The sequence below is a fragment of the Triticum aestivum genome, chromosome 5B (assembly GCF_018294505.1).
Source record: "Triticum aestivum cultivar Chinese Spring chromosome 5B, IWGSC CS RefSeq v2.1, whole genome shotgun sequence".
NCBI classification, from domain to species: domain Eukaryota; kingdom Viridiplantae; phylum Streptophyta; class Magnoliopsida; order Poales; family Poaceae; genus Triticum; species Triticum aestivum.
In genome coordinates, this window is record NC_057807.1 from 521,637,448 (window position 1) to 521,657,249 (window position 19,802).

Here is a 19,802-nt window from a genome sequence, read left to right on the forward strand (position 1 = left end):
GCTTTGCTTGGTCCCAAGCGTTGCCGTGCTCGTTAAGAAGATCACTTACATGCGTTATCCCATGTACATAGCTTTGGCCTAGTGGCCTCAAGCTTCCTTTCCGTGGGATCCAATTATCATGGTGAAGTTTCACACTTGTGCCATCTCCAATCCTCCATATCAGCCCATCTAACAGGAGGTTCCTGCCATGTATGATACTTCTGAATGTGAAGGAGCCCCCGTCTGGACAGGTAGCATTAAGGATGGAGCCTTCCACAAAGTACCGAGCCTTCAAAACCCTGGCACACAAAGAGTTCGGGTCCTGCATCAACCTCCACGCTTGTTTTGCGAGCATAGCTTGGTTGAACGCCTCCGGGTCGCAAAATCCAAGACCCCCTTCATGTTTCCTCGTACACATCTTATCCCAGGCGATCCAATGCACCTTTCTTTGACCATTCGTTTCACCCCACCGGAAGTTTGAAGAGATAGTTGACAGATTCCCGCACATTTTCTTTGTGAGTTGGAAAAAGCTCATAGTAAAGGTTGGTGTTGATGGAGGCCTGATTTTACAAGCACCTCTCTTGCAGTTTTGGACAATCCTTGTCCCTTCCATCCACCCACTTTTCCTCTAGCACTCTCCTTAACATATTTGAAAGTTCATTCCTTTGATCTTCCCACAACTGTCGGCAGCCCGAGATATCTCTCACTCGCTTCCACAGAGATGCCAATAATCTGCTGCACCTCCTGTTTCATATCTTCCGTACTCCCCTTGCCATAGAAAATGGCAGATTTTTGGAGGTTTACTCTCTGTCCCGAGGCCAATTCATAATCATGTAGAATGGTGCGGATTATCTTGAAGGTATCTTCTTGGCCGTAAAGTATGATCGTGAAATGGTCATCTGGAACACCTTCCATCGTTATATTTCGATGAACATTTCGTTTGCTCAATAAAGCATAGCAAGTTCCTAAAGAAACATACCATGTATTTTAACCTCAATCACTTCTCAATCGCCGTGGCCCATGAGAGTCTCTCTGTTTTACCTGCGCCTTTTTCACCAGAGATTTTTTTTGAAAAAAAAAATGTCCATAATATCCCCATTGATAGTATCCTGGGCATGATGACTTCAAGTGCCTATTCCTAAAGAAGTGCCGAAACAGAATAAAATGGGACTTGTTGTTTGTGACGACTTCCATCAGGTCTTAATCAAACCTACAATGCCGAAATCTCTAAGGTTTCCCCCCAGAAATCATCAGTGATTAGATGTTTTTTAGGGCAACCAATGATTAGGTGTTCATTTCCCTCCTAAATTCTAGCCTTAAACTTGTCACCAAACTCCTTGCCAGCAAATTGCAGGGGTTCATTAACCTCATTCACAAAAACCATCAGTGGGAGGACCATCCAAGATTTCCTCGTTTGTATTCAACAACAAAAAACACAGTAAACTATCGTTCTTACATTACCGAAAAAGGGTTCCCCCCGCTTTGTAGTCCAAAACAACCAGCCAACATAGGATACATCTCGACGCTGGGGCGAGCAGCACAACAAGCCAAAACACAAAAAAGGAGAAGAACATAATGCCAACAACGGCAGATCGACAAAGCGCGGAAGGCCCGCCACTGCTGCGCCCTCCGGAAACACCCCACCACAGCCCGAGGCTCCGAGTGCCGCATACCAAGCAGCACCTCCAAGAAGGAGTGCGACGCCAATGACGCTGCTGCCCGGACAAGTCCTAGGGTTTCTCCCGGTATGCGGAGGAAAGTAGGGGATGGCTACCACCGACGCCCTTCAAGAAGGAATGGTGGCACCCGCCGGTGTCACCGCAACGGCGCCAGACGAACCGGCAAGGATTTCTCCCGCACACCAAACACCACCGCCCAAACAACCACCCATTGCGCCACCGCGGTTGCGCCGCCGCCCACGCCGTCTGACTACGAGGACCACAACGAGGCCGAGAAGACCGGAGAGAGGCGCCAAGCGACGAGAACAACAACACCAAAGCCGAGCGGAAGGGAACCACCTCCACCGTCGTCGTGCGAGAAGTCGAGCCTCCGGCACTGTCGCGGTAGCTGACCGGACACGGCGGCGGGGCATACCAGGCCACCCCTTGCCCGTCCAGGCCCGAAACAGGCCCGCTAAGCCCCGCCGGCCGTGCTGCAGCAAGCTGGCATCGGTGCCGCCAGCCCCCGTCACGCAACACCGTTCCCCTGCATCCCGGGAATCACGCCGCCAACCAGCCCCGCCGCCGGCCCGCCCAGGCCCAGATGGGCCCCGTAGGGCCTAGATCCGGGCCGCGGCGGGGAGGAAGGGGAGAGGAGGGCTGGAGGCGGGAGAGAGAGGTGCGCGGCCGGCCGCACGCCGGGGGCGACGCAGTCACGAGAGCGAAGGATCGGCTTACCACTTTACAGTAACTCTTCTTCTCGTGCTTACATTTGATTTTGGAAAGTCCTCATACACATTGATCACAACCGTATCACATGGGTTTCCGAGCATCTGGGCTTTGTTGGGCATAGCTCCATCATTTCCACCAGTACATGTTTTCTACTTCCTCCGTTCCGAATTACTTGTCGCACGTATAGATGTATTTAGATGTATTTCAGCGACGAGTAATTTGGAACGGAGGGAGTACTTCTTAATGATGTCCCTAGAAAGAAATTTATTGTCGTCGTGGGATCAGACAAGGTAACACTCTCACATCTCCTCTTTGTCACTGCCTACCTCCTCCCATGTGTCCCTCATAAAGCCTATCAATCGGAGTTGCTCAAGCTCCCCTCACAATCCCAAACATCAAATTGCCCATAATCTAGTACTCCCTCCGTCCGAAAATACTTGTCGGAGGAATGAATGTATCTAAATGTTTTTTAGCTAGATACATCCATTTTTATGTATTTCTCCGACAAGTATTTTCGGACGGAGGGAGTACATTGGTGACACCCTGCTATTAATCCCCCTGGCAATTGTTTTGCCTCAAAGGCAATCCCAAACATTCTAGCTATAACATTCTAGCTATAAATAACCATTGATGTGTCATTTGCTGGTTAGGTCTCTTACAATACCCCCCCCCCCCCCCCCCCCGCGGTAGTTTCATTATTGAAATCAGATTAAACAACAGAGGACCGAAAGCCTGATATCATTCTTTGCACAAACCATCTTAATTTTTAATTTTGCATACCCATCCATCGGTACTGAGCAAGCAAGTGAAGTCCAAATCTATAGACCATAGGCCACCATGGCATATGGGTTGGCAGCCAATTAACAGGATGATATCTATGAGTTATAGCCTTGTTCAATCTATTTTATTAAAAGGTTCTTTAGAAATCTCAAAGAAAGTCATCATATATTATGCGTTGTTGCTTAAGCCAGACCTCTATAAAACTAATTTACAACCTGCAGGCCAAATACCCAACTTGTTTTCTACTTTATCCTCTCTTTTTCTTTAAACTATGTTCCTAAGCTAAGTGTTTTGAATAGAAATCTCCAAATATTTCGTTGGTAAAACCCCTTCAGCACCAGTAAAAAAATTCTTTATATACTACTACTGCTTCACAGTCAGCCCAAACTTCTCCAATCCAAAACAAACAATTTCACATTTACGAAAGGAATCTCCAGACCAGGAAAATGTTCAAACTAGCACTGATACAATCCAATGAGCCGAGCAGTAAACGATTACGAACAAACACAATTAAAGATCTGAAAAATTGACAAGCTGGTTACCACTTTATGCCTACAGAAGAATGACGGACCCTGGTACTCCATGCTCAAGGAACATCACAATAAACGGCAGAATTGAGAACCTGGGACGCCACCATGGATATCTCCAAGCCACGGCAGCTAGGACAAACAAGCTTCGATCGTAGGTGGCCACGGCTGATGGTAGGCGTACTCCGTGGCGTGGTGCTTGTTCCGGAGAGCGGCGTACTCCCCGTCGTCGGGCAAGACGGAAGAGGTGAACTCGGCGGCGTCCTTGTCCAGAGTAAGAACAATGTTGTCCCCGGCCGTCCAGTAGGCGAACCCGTCGTCGCTCCCCGCGAAGTGGATGATACCCAATCCGCAGTCTGCAGTGCTGCTGCGTCCGGCGCCGGAGGTCCAGCGGCCGCCGCGAACGGACGAGAAGGCGCAGGCCCTGACGATACGATGCCCGCAGGAATAGACGGCGCACGTCACCCTGAAATTTGACATGCTGAAGCGCGTGCCGGCGTCCTCGCCATCAAGAAGGAAGGCGCCTAGGAAATCGCAGTCGCGGAACCACGCCGAGTTAGGGATCTCCTTGTAGCGCCGCGCCAGGGGGTCGCAGACGAGGAGCACCGTGTAAATCCCCTCGTCGGCGAGGAGGAGGAGGAGGCCGCCCCGGCTGTCCACGAGCTCCCAGCAACGCCCCCCATATTCCCCCCGCGGGAGGAAGTCAAGCGCCAGGTTCCGTTGGGCCACGGTACCCCTCTGCCGCGAGGAGGGGACGAAGACGGGGTTACGGCCAGGCGGACGCGGGTGCTGGTGGCGCGCGTCGACGCGGTAGCGGCCGACGACGTGGGGGGACGACGCGCCTCGGGGAGAGCCGAACCGACGGAGGAAGCCGCCGCCGTCGCCCGCGATTACACGGCGCCAGCGCCTGCACGCGCACGCGGCGCGGACGAGGTCGAGATACGAGGGGAGGCGCAAGAACACCAGGTCGAGAAGCTCGTCCAGAACGACGTCAACCTAGGCCGCCCGCGGAGCCCCCCTCCGGGCATTCTTGCGGCGGCGGCCGCCCCCCGTGGCCACCCGGACCATATCCAGCAAGTAGCAGATGGAATGGAAGGTTGGGTGGAAAATGTTGGGATAGATCACATGGAATCAGCCACACGAACGCGCTCTAGCTTGGATCTCACAAGTAGAGGGCCAAATTAGGGAGTTTGGATTCAGGATTCAGAGAGAAAGGGGAACAAGGTTCAAAGGGGGGAGACTAGTGCAAGACTTCTGTATAGCAATGCAAGCTGCATTCATGGCCATGGAAGCAGAGGGGGTAGGTGGGCGGGAGACTGGCAAGTATTGTCAGAGCAATAATCTTTTTTTTGTTGAGAATCGTCAGAGCAATAATCGGCTGGGTAGTAGATGGATTGATTGACAAAAGAAACCTCCACTTCAGGGTTACCGTTCCATAGAACTACCACTTTAAAAAACTGACCGAAAACTGTCAAAATTTTCTAAATTTATGACTAAACACTACTACTTTCGGGAAATAGCCAGTTTAGACTATTTAAACACGTTTATGACATGCGGGACCCACCAGTCAGGGCTGACGTGACGGCAAAGTCAACTCCGTTTAGTTTGACCGTTATTACAACTGAGGCCCGCATGTCATTCTAAAAAATATGCTCATTTTCTTCTAAATTCCTAGTCTCGGTTAAAAAAAAGTCCAACTGCTGCCCCTGACCTCGCACCGCACCGTCGCTCCACGCGCGCCTCTGCTCCTGACTCCGCTCGATCTGGCCAGCGAGGTAGCCACTCGCTGAAAGAGCCACGGGATCCGACGAGCACCTGCCCCCCCATCTCCCGGCGAGACAGCCGCCGATGCCGCGGGATCCGGCGAGCACCCGCCACTCCATCCCCGGGCGAGGAAGCCGCTGGCGCCGGCTGTTGGGAATCCTTGCATGGAAAACAAAAAAAAAATCTACGCACACGCAATGATCTATCCATGAAGATGCATAGCAACGAGGGGGAGAGTGTGTCTATGTACCCTCGTAGACCGTAAGTGAAAGCGTTTCACAATGTGGTATGTAGTCAAACTTCTTCGCGCTTCAACCGATCAAGTACCGAACGCACGACACCTCCGCGTTCTGCACACATTCAGCTCGGTGACGTCCCTCGCCTTCTTGATCCAGCAAGACATCGAGGTAGTAGATGAGTTCCGTCAGCACGACGGCGTGGTGATAGTGATGGTGAAGTGATCTCCGCAGGGCTTCGCCTAAGCACTACAAAAATATGACGAGGGGTGTAAACGGTGGAGGGGGCGCCACAAACATCTAGGCAATTGTCAGGTGTGTGCTAGGCGCCCCCTTCCTCATATATATAGGTGGGAGGGAAAGGGGAGAGGCCAAGGGGCGCCCCAAGTAGGTCTGAATCCTACTTGGGCTCCTGCCCTTGGTCGCGCCCCCTGCCATGTTTGTGAGAGGGGGAAGTAAAGACGGGGGAGAGGGAAGGAAGGGGGAATCCTATTTCACTCTTTCCTTTCCCTTACCCTCTTTCCTTCTCCTCCTAGGCCGGCCCATATGGGGGCGCACAAGCCCCTTGTGGCTTGTGCGTTACCCCTATTGGCCCATAAGGCCCATATATTTTGCCAGGGGTGCCCGGAACCCCTTCCAATGACCCGATAAGTACCCGGTACCCCCCAAAACACTTCCGGTGTCCGAATACTCTCATCCTATATATCAATCTTTAGCTCTCAACCATTTCGAGACTCCTCGTCATGTCCGTGATCTCATCCGGGACTCAGAACAACATTCTGTCACCAAATCACATAACTCATATAATACTATATCGTCATCGAACGTTAAGTGTGCGGACCCTATGGGTTCAAGAACTATGTAGACATGACCGAGACACCTCTCCGATCAATAACCAATAGCGGAACCCGTATGCCCATGTTGGCTCCTACATATTCTATGAAGATCTTTATCGGTCAAACCATTATGACAACATACGTAATTCCCTTTGTCCATCGGCATGTTACTTGCCCAAGATTCGATAGTCGGTATCCTCATACCTAGTTCAATCTCGTTACCGGCAAGTCTCTTTAATCATTCCGTAATACATCACCTCGTGACTAACTCCTTAGTCGTTTTCTTGCAAGCTTATGATGTGTATTACCGAGAGGGCCCAGAGATACCTCTCCGATACTCGGAGTGACAAATCTTAATCTCGATCTATGCCAACTCAACAAACACCTTCAGAGATACCTATAGAGCATATTTATAATCACCCAGTTATGTTGTGACGTTTGATAGCACACAAGGCATTCCTCCGGTATCCGGGAGTTGCATAATCTCATAGTCGAAGGAATATGTATTTGACATGAAGAAAGCAATAGCAGTAAAACTGAACGATCATTATGCTAAGCTAATGGATGGGACTTGTCCATCACATCACTCTCCTAATGATGTGTCGGGGGTTGGATACGACATATGCCAAAGGATGGCTTATCATGGTGGGAGCGAGTAGAACGTCGCCGGTGCCTGGAAGCGGGATGAGGCAAAGACATGCACGCCGGCGGAACTTACCCAGCTTCGGGGCTCTCCTAGGAGATAACACCCCTACTGCTGCTCTGCGGGGTCTCCGCATGATCACTAAAGCAAAGTGGTTACAATGGTGCTCCTGGAGCTGTTTCGGGAGGTAGGAGAGGGCAAGGCTAGCTCTCTCTTCCCTGGGCTATCTGGTCTATCTCTCTCTAGGTCCGAACCCTTTGCATGGGTGCCCCGGGGGGTTTATATAGGCCTACCCCCCGGGGGTACAATAGTAATCCGGCTGGGCGCGGGTCCCAGCCGTCTGTCTCTCAGGCCACCGTCCTTCCCGCCGGCTTCTGGGGCCCGCCGACTGGCGGGTCCCGCGGACAGGCTTGATACTGTAGCGGCACTCCTGATGACGCAGGCTCGGTCATCGGGTCGTGGCAACAGTGCCGCCGTCTATCGGGCGATCACTGTCGCCATTCCCCATCTTATCTGGTTAATGGCTCGTGGGGCCCGGGGAGGAGTCGGCCGACTCCCACAGGTCCGTCTTTGGGTTGCCCAGGCCGCCTTCGGCCCACCCACTGATAGGTGGCCCCGCCGCCTTCGGGTCGTACAGGCTGGCGTCATGGACACAGTGTACTGCACACTGTGGCTGAGGTCAGGGCAGGCATGGCAACAGTGTCGTATCTCGCCAGAGATCTTCCAGCGATACGGCTCACTGCAGCCATGTCGGCCCTTCGTAAGCAGGGGGAACGGCCATGCCGTGACCGTACCCTGTGTCGTACTTCGAGATGAGGGAGGAGTCATGGGCCGACTCTCCATAGTCGGCCTCTCTGGAGGTCGCCAGCTTGGAGTCGGCTTTTTTGGGAGTCGCCGTCTGGGACTCGGCATATTTTGGAGTCGCTCCTGGGACTCGGCCTGAGGGGCGCGGCCTGCCCCGATGTCTTGAAATGTCTTGGGGCTCGGGTTAGCCTACCCGTGGCCCATTACTCTGACAGTAGTCCCCGAAGCTGGTGAAGCCCTGCGGTCGCTGCATTGTGGGGCTTCAATAGCTTCAATCTTTAAAAGTGCAGACTCTGGAACTCGGCTGCCGTCTTCCCTAGGGCCGACTGTCGAAAGTCGGAGCTTTAGTGAAGAGCCGCAGTTCAAAAGTCGCGGCAGGAAACCAGGCAGCGTGCCTGATACGCTTCCCCGCTGCCATCGGGGCAGTCCTATCACGTGGCGCCACGTGGGGAGAACAGTCTGCCTACCCACGCGCGCGACGGGACGGGCCGTCAGGCGGGGCCCGCCACTACCGCGCCTCGGCATACGAACAGATCCGTTGCGGCCGTGGACGGTTGGTTTTCCCACGTAGTTACTGCGCGTAGTAACTTCGTGGGGTAAATCGTGGGGCGGCGTGGGACATCGTGCGCAGTTAATCCCACGCCCGCCCCCTCGGCTTCTCAGCCCGTAGGTCTATAAGTAGGCGGGGGAAGCGAAGCGGCACAGCTCGCGCGCCCTTCTTCCCCGCTCTATCTTGCTTTCTCTCCCTCCTTCCTCCGCCGTTGAGCAAGAGCACGCCATACCGCGGCGATGAGCTCTTCCTCCGTCGCGGCCCCTGCCGTGCGCTCCGGCGTATGGGACGGCTCGGAGGTAGAGGAAGAACACATCGAGTTCCTCCGCCGGACACGCCGTCTCCCCAGCGCAGACCTCGTGCGCGCCCACGCCGCGCCGGAGGGGGAAATCCGGCCGGCGCCGGAAGAGGGTGAGCGGGTCATCTTCCGCTCGCACCTTATGCGCGGCCTGGGGCTGCCGGCGAGAGGCTTCTTTCGCTTGTTCCTGGAGTTCCACAATCTTCAGCCGCACCACCTCACTCCGAACACGGTGGTGTTGCTCTCCGCCTTCGCCACTCTGTGCGAAGGTTTCCTCGGTGTTCTCCCCACCATCGAGCTGTGGGGAGAATTCTTCTCTTCTAAGCTCGGCACGCACATCGCTAGCGTGCCGGCTCAGTGCGGCGCCTTCATTGCGATGCGGCGCTCGACGCCGACAACCCCTTTCCTCCCATCACGCTGATCAAGTCGGTGAAGATGTGGCAGCGCTCGTACTTCTACGTGAAGAACCTCGCCTCCGACGGCGACTGGGTCAACTTGCCGCCTTACAACACCGCTCCCCTGACTGGGAGGCTTCCCAGCTGGTCCCATCGAGTCAAGACGCTGACTCCAGCCGGAGCCGCCACCATAGCGCGACTCTGAGTCTTGACGCAGTCGGAGGGACTCGTCGGGGCCGACTTGCTGGCCGCCTTCATGGCGCGCCGAGTTCTCCCGCTCCAAGGCCGGCCTCACCTGATCTGTCAGATGAGCGGCCTCTGAGACCCAAGTCGGATGAGCACCAAGGAGATGCCCCGCAAGGAGGTGGCGAACATGGTGAATTACATCGCGCACTGCGAGTACGAGGAGGACTGACAGTTCGGCAAGGAGCCGTACTCGCACGACAACCCTCCACCAGTGGTAAGTCGCGTCTCCCTACTGTTTTGTCTTCTTTGCAGCTGACTCCGACTTCTGACTTTTGTCGGTTTCTTCTGAGCTAGAATCCTCTTATGCAGCCTGCCGCCGGTGCCACGAGACAGCCCCGCGAGTATGTTCTCGACCGTGCGGAGAGCGACGTCGACGACCCCTACTTGGGGGCGGCGGCGATGGAAGCCGACGCCGAAGGCGGGGGAGGAGGGGCAGAAGGCGACTTCAGGCCCTCGGCCACCTTCGCCGATTGGCCTGACGACGACGCCGAAGGCGAAGTCGCTCCGCGCCACCAGCTGAGGATCGGCCCGTCGGGCGCCGGCCTCTCCGTCGGCCAAGGCGGCGCGAAGAGGCGTCACGCCGGGCCGAGTGCGCCCGGCGGCAAATTGAAGAAGTTCAAGGGGGCGGCCGCCGCGACCAGACGAGAGGACGCGGCCGCGAAGGCCAACCGCTTTCGAAGGGAAGTGAGAAGGCCGCCGCTAGTCTCCGCGTAAGTCTTCACGCTCTTTTATTCTCTTTTGTTGAATCTTGTCCGGGTCTTCATTTATATACTCCCTTCACTCTTCTTCAGGGCCCCTCTTTCCCTTGAGAGAGTCGCCGTCCCCTCCGTCATGGGGTCGGCAGAGACGCCGCCGACCTTCGGGAGGCGACGGAGCAGAATGCACGAGAGAGGCGCGAGGAGGAGGAGGCCGACCGTCTGGAGAAGGCGGAGGCCGACAGGGCGGCCGCCTCCGCCCAGAAGAAGCTGGATGATGCCGAAGCCGCCCTTGCGGCGAGACGGCGTGCCGAGGAGGCCGCACGTCGCCGATCGGCGATGCTCGTCCCCCCACTATCGTCTGCACCGCCGCGTCCGGAGTTCACGGGGTAGACCGGGGAAGCCGGCACCGAGAACCCTGTCGTGGAGAAGGAGAGCGGCGAGGCCTTCATGTCGGACACTCTCGTGCCGCCACCGCCGCCTCCACCGCCGTCTGGGAGACCGCACGGCAAACAGCCGGTGGGTCCGTCGGAGCCGCCGGCCATGGACGAGGCCGAGGCACGGCTGCTTCTCCAAGTCGCCTCGCCGGCGCGCCGCCGTCTTGAGAGGGCGACCTCGGCGCCGCGACCTTGGGAGACCGGCGCTGTCAGCTCGGCAACCCTAGACGCTGAGGCCACAAGCGCCGCGCCCATCGGATGGGTGCGCGGCGGCGGCACTGGGCCACTAAATCAATTGTTCCTGGAAGTCCAGGCGAAGTTGCGGGCCAAAGGCGACGCCCTTCAAGCCTGCACCAGAGCACACCTGGCCGCGCGAACGGCCGTCCGAGTAAGTTTCTTCTCCTTCTTGATTCTTGTTTTTCTCTGTGGGGGCGCGCCAGCGCACCCACTGGGTGTAGTCCCCGAGTTCCGAGCCGGCTGCTGAGCAGGCGGTTCGGAACTCCCTCTGGCGAGTTCCAAACACTAACTTAGTCTTCAATGACTTATTGCAGGAGTATCACAACCTCCGCGCCACTGCCTTCAACCGCAATGTTGAGGAGTTGAGCAAGCGGGCTGCCGACTTGTCGGAAAGCCGGAGTGAGTTCTTCTTCTTCGCGGAGGCGCGCTGGTGCACCCGCAGGCTGTAGTCCCCGAGATTCGGGCCGACTGCTGAGCAGTCGGGCCGGATCTTCCCAGCGATCTTTTTTGCTGCCGACTTATTTTGTCTCTTCTTTCGCTCCTCAGAAGCCAACGCCGTACTTCAGGAGTAGCTAGGCGAGGCCAATACCGCCCGTCATGCCAAGGAGGAGGAGTGTGGCAAGCTCGCCACGGAACGTGACCTGCTGGCGGCGCAGCTAGCCGAGCAGAAGGAGCTGCTCAAGAAGGCGCAGGACGAGCCCGAGAGGAGGGAGACCGCCCTCCTGGCCGAGTTCGAGAGCGCGCGCTCCTCCTGGACTGACAGGAAGGCGATGCCGACCTCCGGCTTCCACGAGATCGAGGATATCGTTGATGGTGAGTTTCTTTCGTTTCTTCGGGCTTCTGGCTATGTGTCAGGCCGACTTATGATTTTTCGACTTGCTTCTTTTTTGTCTTGGCAGACTTCTTCCCTGGTCACTCGCTGGCAGTCCCTCTGGCCATCGAGGCTGCCCGTGAGGCGCGAAGGGCGAACGGTGAGGAGATCGCCGCTAATGCCCCGAGCCATCGATGAGCAGCTTCTGAGTATTGAAGCCCGTCTTCGTCCGGCTAGCCGGCTGATGCGCCGGCTTCAGCGTGCCGGCGCCCAGGCAGTTGCCACCCTATGGCCAGGCACGCCGGCTCTGGGCACCGCCAGCCGAACTGCCGACTGGCTGGAGGTCGCTGCCGACCGTCTTAAGGCCTGGAAGGGCTCCTCGGCCCGGGCCGGAGCACGTCGGGCCTTGGAGTTCGTCAAGGCGTGGTATCCAGGGCTGGACCTGGACCGTCTGGCCGCGTTCCGGTCAGAAGCCCAGGCCGAGCTAGACGCCGTGGAGGGCGCCCTTGTCGAGCGTGCGGCGGCCATTGACGAGTACATGGACACCAGTGTCTTCGTGCCCGAGCGGGCTGAAGGCGGTGAGGAAGTGCCGCCAGAGTGGTTCGGGATGAACCCGGAGTATGGCGAGGACTCGGCGGAGGTGATCAACTCCAGCACCGAGGAGGAGGACGAGGCAGAGGCCGAAGGCGAGGCGGATGTGCCAGAAGACGGAGTAGGCGGCCAGCCTCAGCTCGACCGCGCCTCCAGCAACGAGCCGCGTCGGGAAAAAATGACTGCCGCCGGAGGCGGTCAAACCGAGACCACCCAGCCGACTGCCCCGGCGCCTGACACCGCCGTCACCTCCGATCCTCCGATCCCAGATGCCGTCTCCTGGCTGCCTTTTCCGCCTTTGCTTGTCTGTCTTAAGTAATCTTTTGAGAACTTTGTTAGATTCGAACAATTCCACCCGCGGGGTGTATCTTGAACTTCTATTCGAAGATTCGGCCAAGGGCCTATGTAAATATTAATCTGCTTTCCGTCTTTCCTTGCTTACTGCTCTTTAGGCTTTTCCCTTTGCCGCCTTCCTTTAATCGCTGCCTTGCCAGTCGAACAGCCGCTCTGCGGACTGTCGCTGGGTCAAGTGCTTGGCTACTTTGGGAAGGCAAGTACTTGGCCGTTTAGAGTTTCTTTAGCAAGTCGGATAGAAAGCGACATGCCGACTACCCAAGAGTCGGCCGTCCTTAATAGAGGCTAATAAAGACGGCGAGCCAGCGACTCATGAGTCGGTTTTCCGCTTCAGAAATGCTGGAGGCCGTCTTACGCTATGTTCGTGCTTTTAGGTCCTTAGCCATTTTTCGTGTGGGCGCCCGTTCTTCCTCACTCCTGCCTGCCTCACAGTCACTTTGCGAGCTGCGGATTTGCCAGGAGGCAGATTGGGCACCGCACACTACTTGTATGACTGCGGGAAGCTTCTCATAGCGCAAGGCGGCGAGTCCCCGGACCGACTAGTCTGGCCCGGTGGCAAGCGGCTTGCAATGAAAGTAATGTACTCGGAGGCATAATTCTTATCATACAGATAACAAAAAGGGCAGTCCCCGAGCTCGTCTCGGGGGGCCCAAAGTCTTAGTACTTTAATACAAAGGGGTAGTGTGATACATACTGCATCAACTGTAAAATCTTCGAAGAAGATTTGCATTCCACGGGCGCTCTGTCTCTTTGCCGGAGTCGTCCCTCTTGCGCGCTCGGGGCTTCTGAGCGTCTATCAGATAGTAGGCGTCGTTCCCTAGCACCTTGCTGATGATGAAGGGGCCTTCCCAAGGTGCCGACAACTTGTGCTGGTCGGCTGTTCGCTGGATTAGCCGGAGCACAAGGTCACCTTCTTGGAAAGATCTTGGCCTGACCTTCCTGTTGTAGTATCGACGCAGACTCTGCTGGTAGATGCTGGACCGGCTGAGTGCCAATAGCCGGCCCTCTTCCAGCAGATCGACGCCGTCTTGACGTGCTTCTTCTGCTTCGTCCTCGGTGTACATGGTGACTCGCGGGGAGTCGAACTCTATGTCCGTTGGGATGACGGCTTCGGCGCCATAGACGAGGAAGAATGGTGTGAAGCCGGTTGACTTGTTTGGAGTCGTACGCAGACTCCAGAGGACGGCTGGCAGCTCCTCGAGCCAACAGCCGGCAGATCGTTCCAGCGGTACAACGAGTCGAGGCTTGATGCCGGATAAGATGGGGCCGTTTGCTCGCTCCACCTGGATGTTTGACTGCGGATGGGCAACGGATGCTAAGTCCAGTCGGATGCCCTGTGTCGCGCAAAAACGGGCCAAGGCGCCTTTGGCAAAATTCGTGCCATTGTCGGTGATGATGCTGTGTGGGATGCCGTACCGAGTTGTGATGTCAGCGATGAAGGTCACTTCAGTCGGACCATTCAACTTCTTGATGGGTTTCACCTCCACCCACTTGGTGAACTTGTCCACTGTGACAAGTAGGTGAGTCAAGCCACCTCGTGCCGTCTTGAATGGTCCCACCATGTCCAGGCCCCACACTGCAAAGGGCCAGGCGATGGGGATAGTCTTGAGTGTGGAAGCCGGCTGATGTGGCTTGGAACGAAAAATCTGGCACCCCTTGCACTTTTGGACTAACTCTTTGGCCTCTTCCAGAGCGGTTGGCCAGAAGAAACCGTGCCGGAAGGCTTTGGCGACGAGTGCCCTGGAGGCTGCGTGGTGACCGCACTCGCCTTCATGGATGTCTCTGAGGATTGTCTGGTCTTGTTCTGGCTCGACGCAGCGTTGAAAGACGCCAGTAACGCTGTGCCTAACCAGCTCTCTGTTGACTATGGTGTAAGCTGCTGCTCGGCGTTGCACTTGCCGAGCCAAGATTTCATCAGTTGGCAGCTCTCTATTTACTAAGAATCTGAGGATGGGCTGGGCCCATGAAGGTGCTGCTATTTCTTCAAATGCCACTAGTGCGACTTGGATAAGGGCGGCCGGGCTGGGAGGCGGCGGGTTGGAGTCCGCAGCCGCTTGCTGATTTGACAAAGTCCCGGGGCCGACTTGAGCAGTCCCCGGGCCGAGCTCTGGAGTCTTCGATATTGCTACTGCAGTCCCCGGGCCGGGTTCTGAAGTCCCCGGTGCGGCTTCGACTGTATGTTTCCTGGAGTCGGATCCGTTCTCCTCAGGTGGAGCCGGCACATAGATTGAATCTGATTCGGGTGACGGCTTGATAGAAGGCTTGAGGAGGCGCCGGAGGGCGACACCAGATGGTATTGCCTGGCGAGTGGAGTCGATTCGTGCCAAGGCGTCTGCTTGGTCGTTGTCGTTCCTTGGCACGTGGAGGAAGTCGCACCCCTCGAAGTATCCGCTGAGTTGCTGGACGAGAAAATGGTAGCTCGCCATATTTGCGTCCTTGGCGTCCCAATCGCCAGATGATTGCTGGACCACCAAGTCAGAGTCACCATAACATAGGATCCGGCGAATGCCGAGTTCTTTGGCAAGCCGGAGCCCGTGGATGAGCGCCTCGTACTCGGCCACATTGTTGGAGGCGGCGAAGTGGATCTGTAGTGCATATCTGAGTTTGTCGCCCTTGGGGGAAGTGAGACGACACCGGCTCCCAAGCCGGTGCGCATCTTGGAGCCATCGAAGTGCATCCGCCAATGGGTGGAGTCAGGCGCTGGCGGCAGATACTGGGTCTCGGCCCAGTCGATGAGGAAGTCGGCCAGTGCTTGTGACTTGATAGCGGTGCGGGGCTCGTAGTAGATGGTGTAGGGAGCCAGGTTAATGGCCCATTTGGCCACTCGGCCAGAAGCATCTCGGCTTCCGATGATCTCGGCCAGTGGAGCTGTGCAGACCACGGTAATTGGATGCTCCTGGAAGTAAAGCTTCAATTTCTTGGCGGCAAAATGCACGCCGTAGCACATCTTCTGGTAATGAGGGTAGTTCTACTTGGAGGTCGACAGCACCTCGCTCAAGTAATATACTGGTCTCTGGACAGGTAGCGCCTTGCCTTCCTCCTTGCGCTCGACTACAATGACTGTGTTGACTACTCGGCTGGTGGCGGCAATGTATAGGAGCATGGGCTCTTTGGGAGTCGGAGCCGCCAGCACAGGAGGAGTAGTCAACATCTTCTTTAGCTGGAGAAAAGCCTCGTCCACGTTGGGAGTCCACTCAAAGAAGGTCGTCTTCTTCATGAGCTGATACAAGGGGAGAGCCTTCTCGCCCAGCCGACTAATGAATCGGCTGATGGATGCCAAACAGCCGGTGAACTTCTGCACATCTAACGGTCGTCTGGGTGCTTCCATCCTCTCGATGGCCTTGATCTTCACAGGATTGCACTCTATGCCGCGTTCGGAGACCAGGAAACCGAGGAGCTGGCCGGCTGGTACTCCGAAAACGCACTTCTCTGGGTTGAGCTTGATCTGGAATCAGCGCAGATTCTCAAATGTTTCCTTGAGGTCCTCCAGCAAGGTTCCACACTTCTCCGTCTTCACCACCACGTCATCCACATAGACGTGGGCATTTCTACCGAGTTGCTTCAGGAGGCACTTCTGCATGCAATGCTGAAAGGTGGCGCCGGTGTTTCTCAAACCGAACGTCATGGTCAGGTAGCAGAAGGCTCCAAATGGCGTGATGAAGGCGGTCTTCAGTCTATCAGCCGGGTTCAGCTTGATCTGGTGATATCCTGAATATGCGTCTAGGAAACTCAAGAGCTCGCATCCAGCTGTGGAGTCTATCACCTGATCAATTCTCGGTAGAGCAAATGGGTCCTTGGGGCAGGCTTTGTTGAGACTCGTGTAATCAATGCACATCCGCCACTGCTTGTTCTTCTTCAGCACCAGTACTGGGTTTGCCAGCCACTCTGGAAAAAATACTTCCATGATGAAGCCGGCTGCCAGGAGCCGGGCTATTTCTTCTCCAACAACTCTTCTTTTTTCTTCTGACAGGCGGCGCAAGGGCTGCCTGACGGGCTTCATATCAGATCGGACGTGTAATTTGTGCTCGGCGAATTCCGTCGGGACACCAGGCATGTCCTTGGGGGACCATGCGAAGATGTCGCGATTCTCACGGAGGAAATCGACGAGCTCGCCTTCCTATTTGCTGTCAAGGCCTGTGCCCATGACAGCGTACCTCTTCGGGTGCTCTGGGTCCAACGGTATCTTCTTTGTTTCTCTGGCCGGCTTGAATGATCCTTCTGCTTCCGACTCCTTGGGGTCGGGCGATAACTCAGGCTGCTTGCCAGCCATTGCCACGACCCGATCAAGAAGCCGTTTCTCAGCCGCGATCACCAAGGACTCGGCCAGCCGACTGCTTTTGGCCGCGCAAGCGGACGACTTCCTGTAGTCGCCGGACACGGTTAGGACTCCCTTGGGACTCGGCATCTTCATCTTGAGGTAGGCATAGTGGGGGACCGCCATGAACTTGGCCAAGGCGGGTCGGCCAAGCAGTGCATGATACGGGCTTTCAAGGTCTACCACCTCAAACCAAACTGGCTCTCGTCGGAAATGATCCTTGTCTCCGAAGAGGACATCTATTAGGATCTTGCCGATTGGCGAGCAGGAAAGGCCAGGAACGATTCCGTGGAACACGGTCCGGCTGCTTTGGAGCTATCTTCGCTTGATTCCCAATTTCTCCATTGTATCCTTGTACAGGATGTTGATACTGCTGCCTCCGTCTATCAGTACCCGCAAAAAGCGAGCGGCCCATCTATCTGTGGCGAGCGTGGCGCTTAAGACCAAGGCGTAGGAGCCTGGACTCGGCATCACCTCTGGGTGATCAGCTCTGCTCCAACTGATAGGCTTCTCGGACCAATGCATGAACTCTGGAGGGCTTGATGCAACCGCATTCACTTCTTGCTGCTATTGGCGCCTGCTGCGCCGGTCATCCGCTACACTGGTGAACACCACATAGGCTCCGTGCTCATCTGGGAACTGGTCTTGTCTTGCGCCGACTGGCCTGACGGCCGGCTGCTGGGGCGACGGTGGAGGAGACGGCCCAGCAGGAGCGGGAGGGAGCAGGCCGTCCCCCTTGGCGATTCTGGTCAGCTAGTGGCATTTCCTAGTGGTGTGGTTTGATGGCTTTGCACCGCTGTGAAACTTGCAGGGACCATCTAGAGTTTGTTCGTAGGAGAAAGCCGGCAGCCAGTTGGACTTGCCGCCCTTCTGCCGGTTCACCGGAGGCGGTCCCTCCAATTGCTGGTCCTCTGCTGTTGCCGCCAACTGGAGTCTCCAGCCAGAGTTCTTGGAGCCTGGGGGGTGACTTTGCCAGTTGTGCTGACCCGAATCTCCGCCTTCATGGAGGAGTCGGCCATGGCGTACTTGTCCGCTGTGATCAGCAGCTCATCGAGGGTCTCCGGCTCGTCGCAGAGGAGCTTGTGCTTGAGGAGGGTGCCTTCTCTGCACCCGACAGTAAAGTACTCGATGGACTGCACCTCATGCACGCCCTCGCAGGAGTTCCGGAGTTCGCCCCAGCGCGTGAGGTAGTCGCGAGTAGACTCGTCAGGGCCTTGTACGCACAAGGAGAGCTGGCGTGGCTTGGGAGGTCGCTTGTACGTGCTCGTGAAGTTGCGGACGAAAGCCTCGGTGAAGTCGACCCAGCTATTGATGCTGCGAGGCTTCAGACTGTTCAACCATGTCCAGGCCGAGTCCTGGAGCATGAGCGGGACGTATCTTACGGCAACACGCTTGTTGCCGTTCGCTATGTTGATGGCTGTGGAGTAGTCGATCAGCCAATCTTTCAGCTTCACGGTGCCGGTATATTTGGGCATGTCTCGGGGGAGAGTGAACCCTTTGGGAAAGGGCTCGTCCCGGATGCGGGGTCCAAAGAAGGGGGGACCCAACTCGTCTTCTTCTTCCAGCGCCAGGGATCGGTGGAGTCGGTCGATCTGGTGGCGGGCGTCGTTCTCTCTGACTTCCTCTCGGCGGCCAAGGCGGTCGCCGAGAGTCGGATGTTCCACGGGCGGCAGGGAGACTCGCCTTTCTCTGTGAGGAGGGGGAGGCAGGTAGTCGTCCCGCCGTTCCACCGCTTTGGGCGGCCGTCTTGGTCGCGCTCGATGGTGATGTGAGTCCGACTGCAGCTGACAGCTGGCTCCTTGTCCTTCTTCCCACGGCCCCCGCCAGTCGGTGTCTGAGACGTCGCACCTTGGTCTCGGCGAGGCGGTGGGTCGTCGTTTTGGCGCTGAGGCGCCTCGGTGCAGCAGCCGGCATCATTCTGCGCGGCAGCCGCGTCGAGGAGCTGCTGAACTCGCTCCGTCATTATGCGGCGCTCTTTGCCTTCGAAGTTGTCGAGCTCGTCTGCCGCCGCCTGGGCGGCACGGATATTCTCTGCGGGCGTGGCATACACAGGGCAATTAGCCCCGAAGAGGTTGGCGATTGCCGCGCCGTGCTGTCGGACCGCGCCTAGGCGGCTAGGCCCGGTCGGGGCCGGCGAGCCGCCTACGGCGCGATCCATCTCGCGTTGGTAAGCTTCTGACAAGCGCCTCATGCTTGCCAGCTTCTTCGCGCCCTCGATGAGCTGAAGGCGGAGCGCCTCCAGCGTCCCGGCGTCGGCGTCTTCTGGAATCGGCGCTGCAAGGTCTCGCAGGGCCGCGTCAAACGGGTCGTGCGCTCCTTCGCCGGAGCGCTCGCCGTGCTCGAGGACGAGGACCTCAGTGACGGTGCTTCCGCCGCTCCCCGCGTACGAGAGCGGCTCGTCGTAGACCACCACGTTGATGGGGAACGCGTCAGGCTCGCCGGTGACGTGGAGTTGGTCGAGGTGGCCCGCAAAGAGGCTCTCGGGGCCACTCGTGCCTGCGTCGAGCGCAGGCTCATCAGAGAGGCGAACCTCGCTGATAAGATCGGCGAGGTAGCTGGCCGCATAGGCGATTTTAGCGCCGTGCAGCGCGTTGGCACAGACTCCGTCCGGCATGCCGGGCAGGCTGTGCTCACCGGGGAGGAATAGGGTTCCCGTCTAGAGCAGATCTCCGGACGACGGTGCACCTCGCCCCATGGTGGGCGCCAAATGTCGGGGGTTGGATAGGACATATGCCAAAGGATGGCTTATCATGGTGGGAGCGAGTAGAACGTCGCCGGTGCCTGGAAGCGGGATGAGGCGAAGACATGCACGCCGGCGGAACTTACCCAGCTTTGGGGCTCTCCTAGGAGATAACACCCCTACTGCTGCTCTGCGGGGTCTCCGCATGATCACTAAAGCAAAGTGGTTACAATG

At 56.8% G+C, this 19,802-nt stretch overlaps 1 protein-coding gene across 1 annotated transcript; it reads right to left on the reverse strand.

Annotated features, from left to right (window-relative positions):
* Nucleotides 1–3,537: 3,537 nt before the first annotated feature.
* On the reverse strand, nt 3,538–19,502 carry LOC123114948 (uncharacterized). Its single transcript, XM_044536300.1, has 2 exons — nt 19,296–19,502; nt 3,538–4,672 (listed from the first exon to the last, which is right to left on the reverse strand). The coding sequence occupies exons 1-2, from the start codon at nt 19,500–19,502 to the stop codon at nt 3,809–3,811; spliced, it is 1,071 nt and encodes a 356-aa protein (XP_044392235.1). The 3' UTR covers nt 3,538–3,808.
* Between the last annotated feature and the right edge of the window lie 300 nt (nt 19,503–19,802).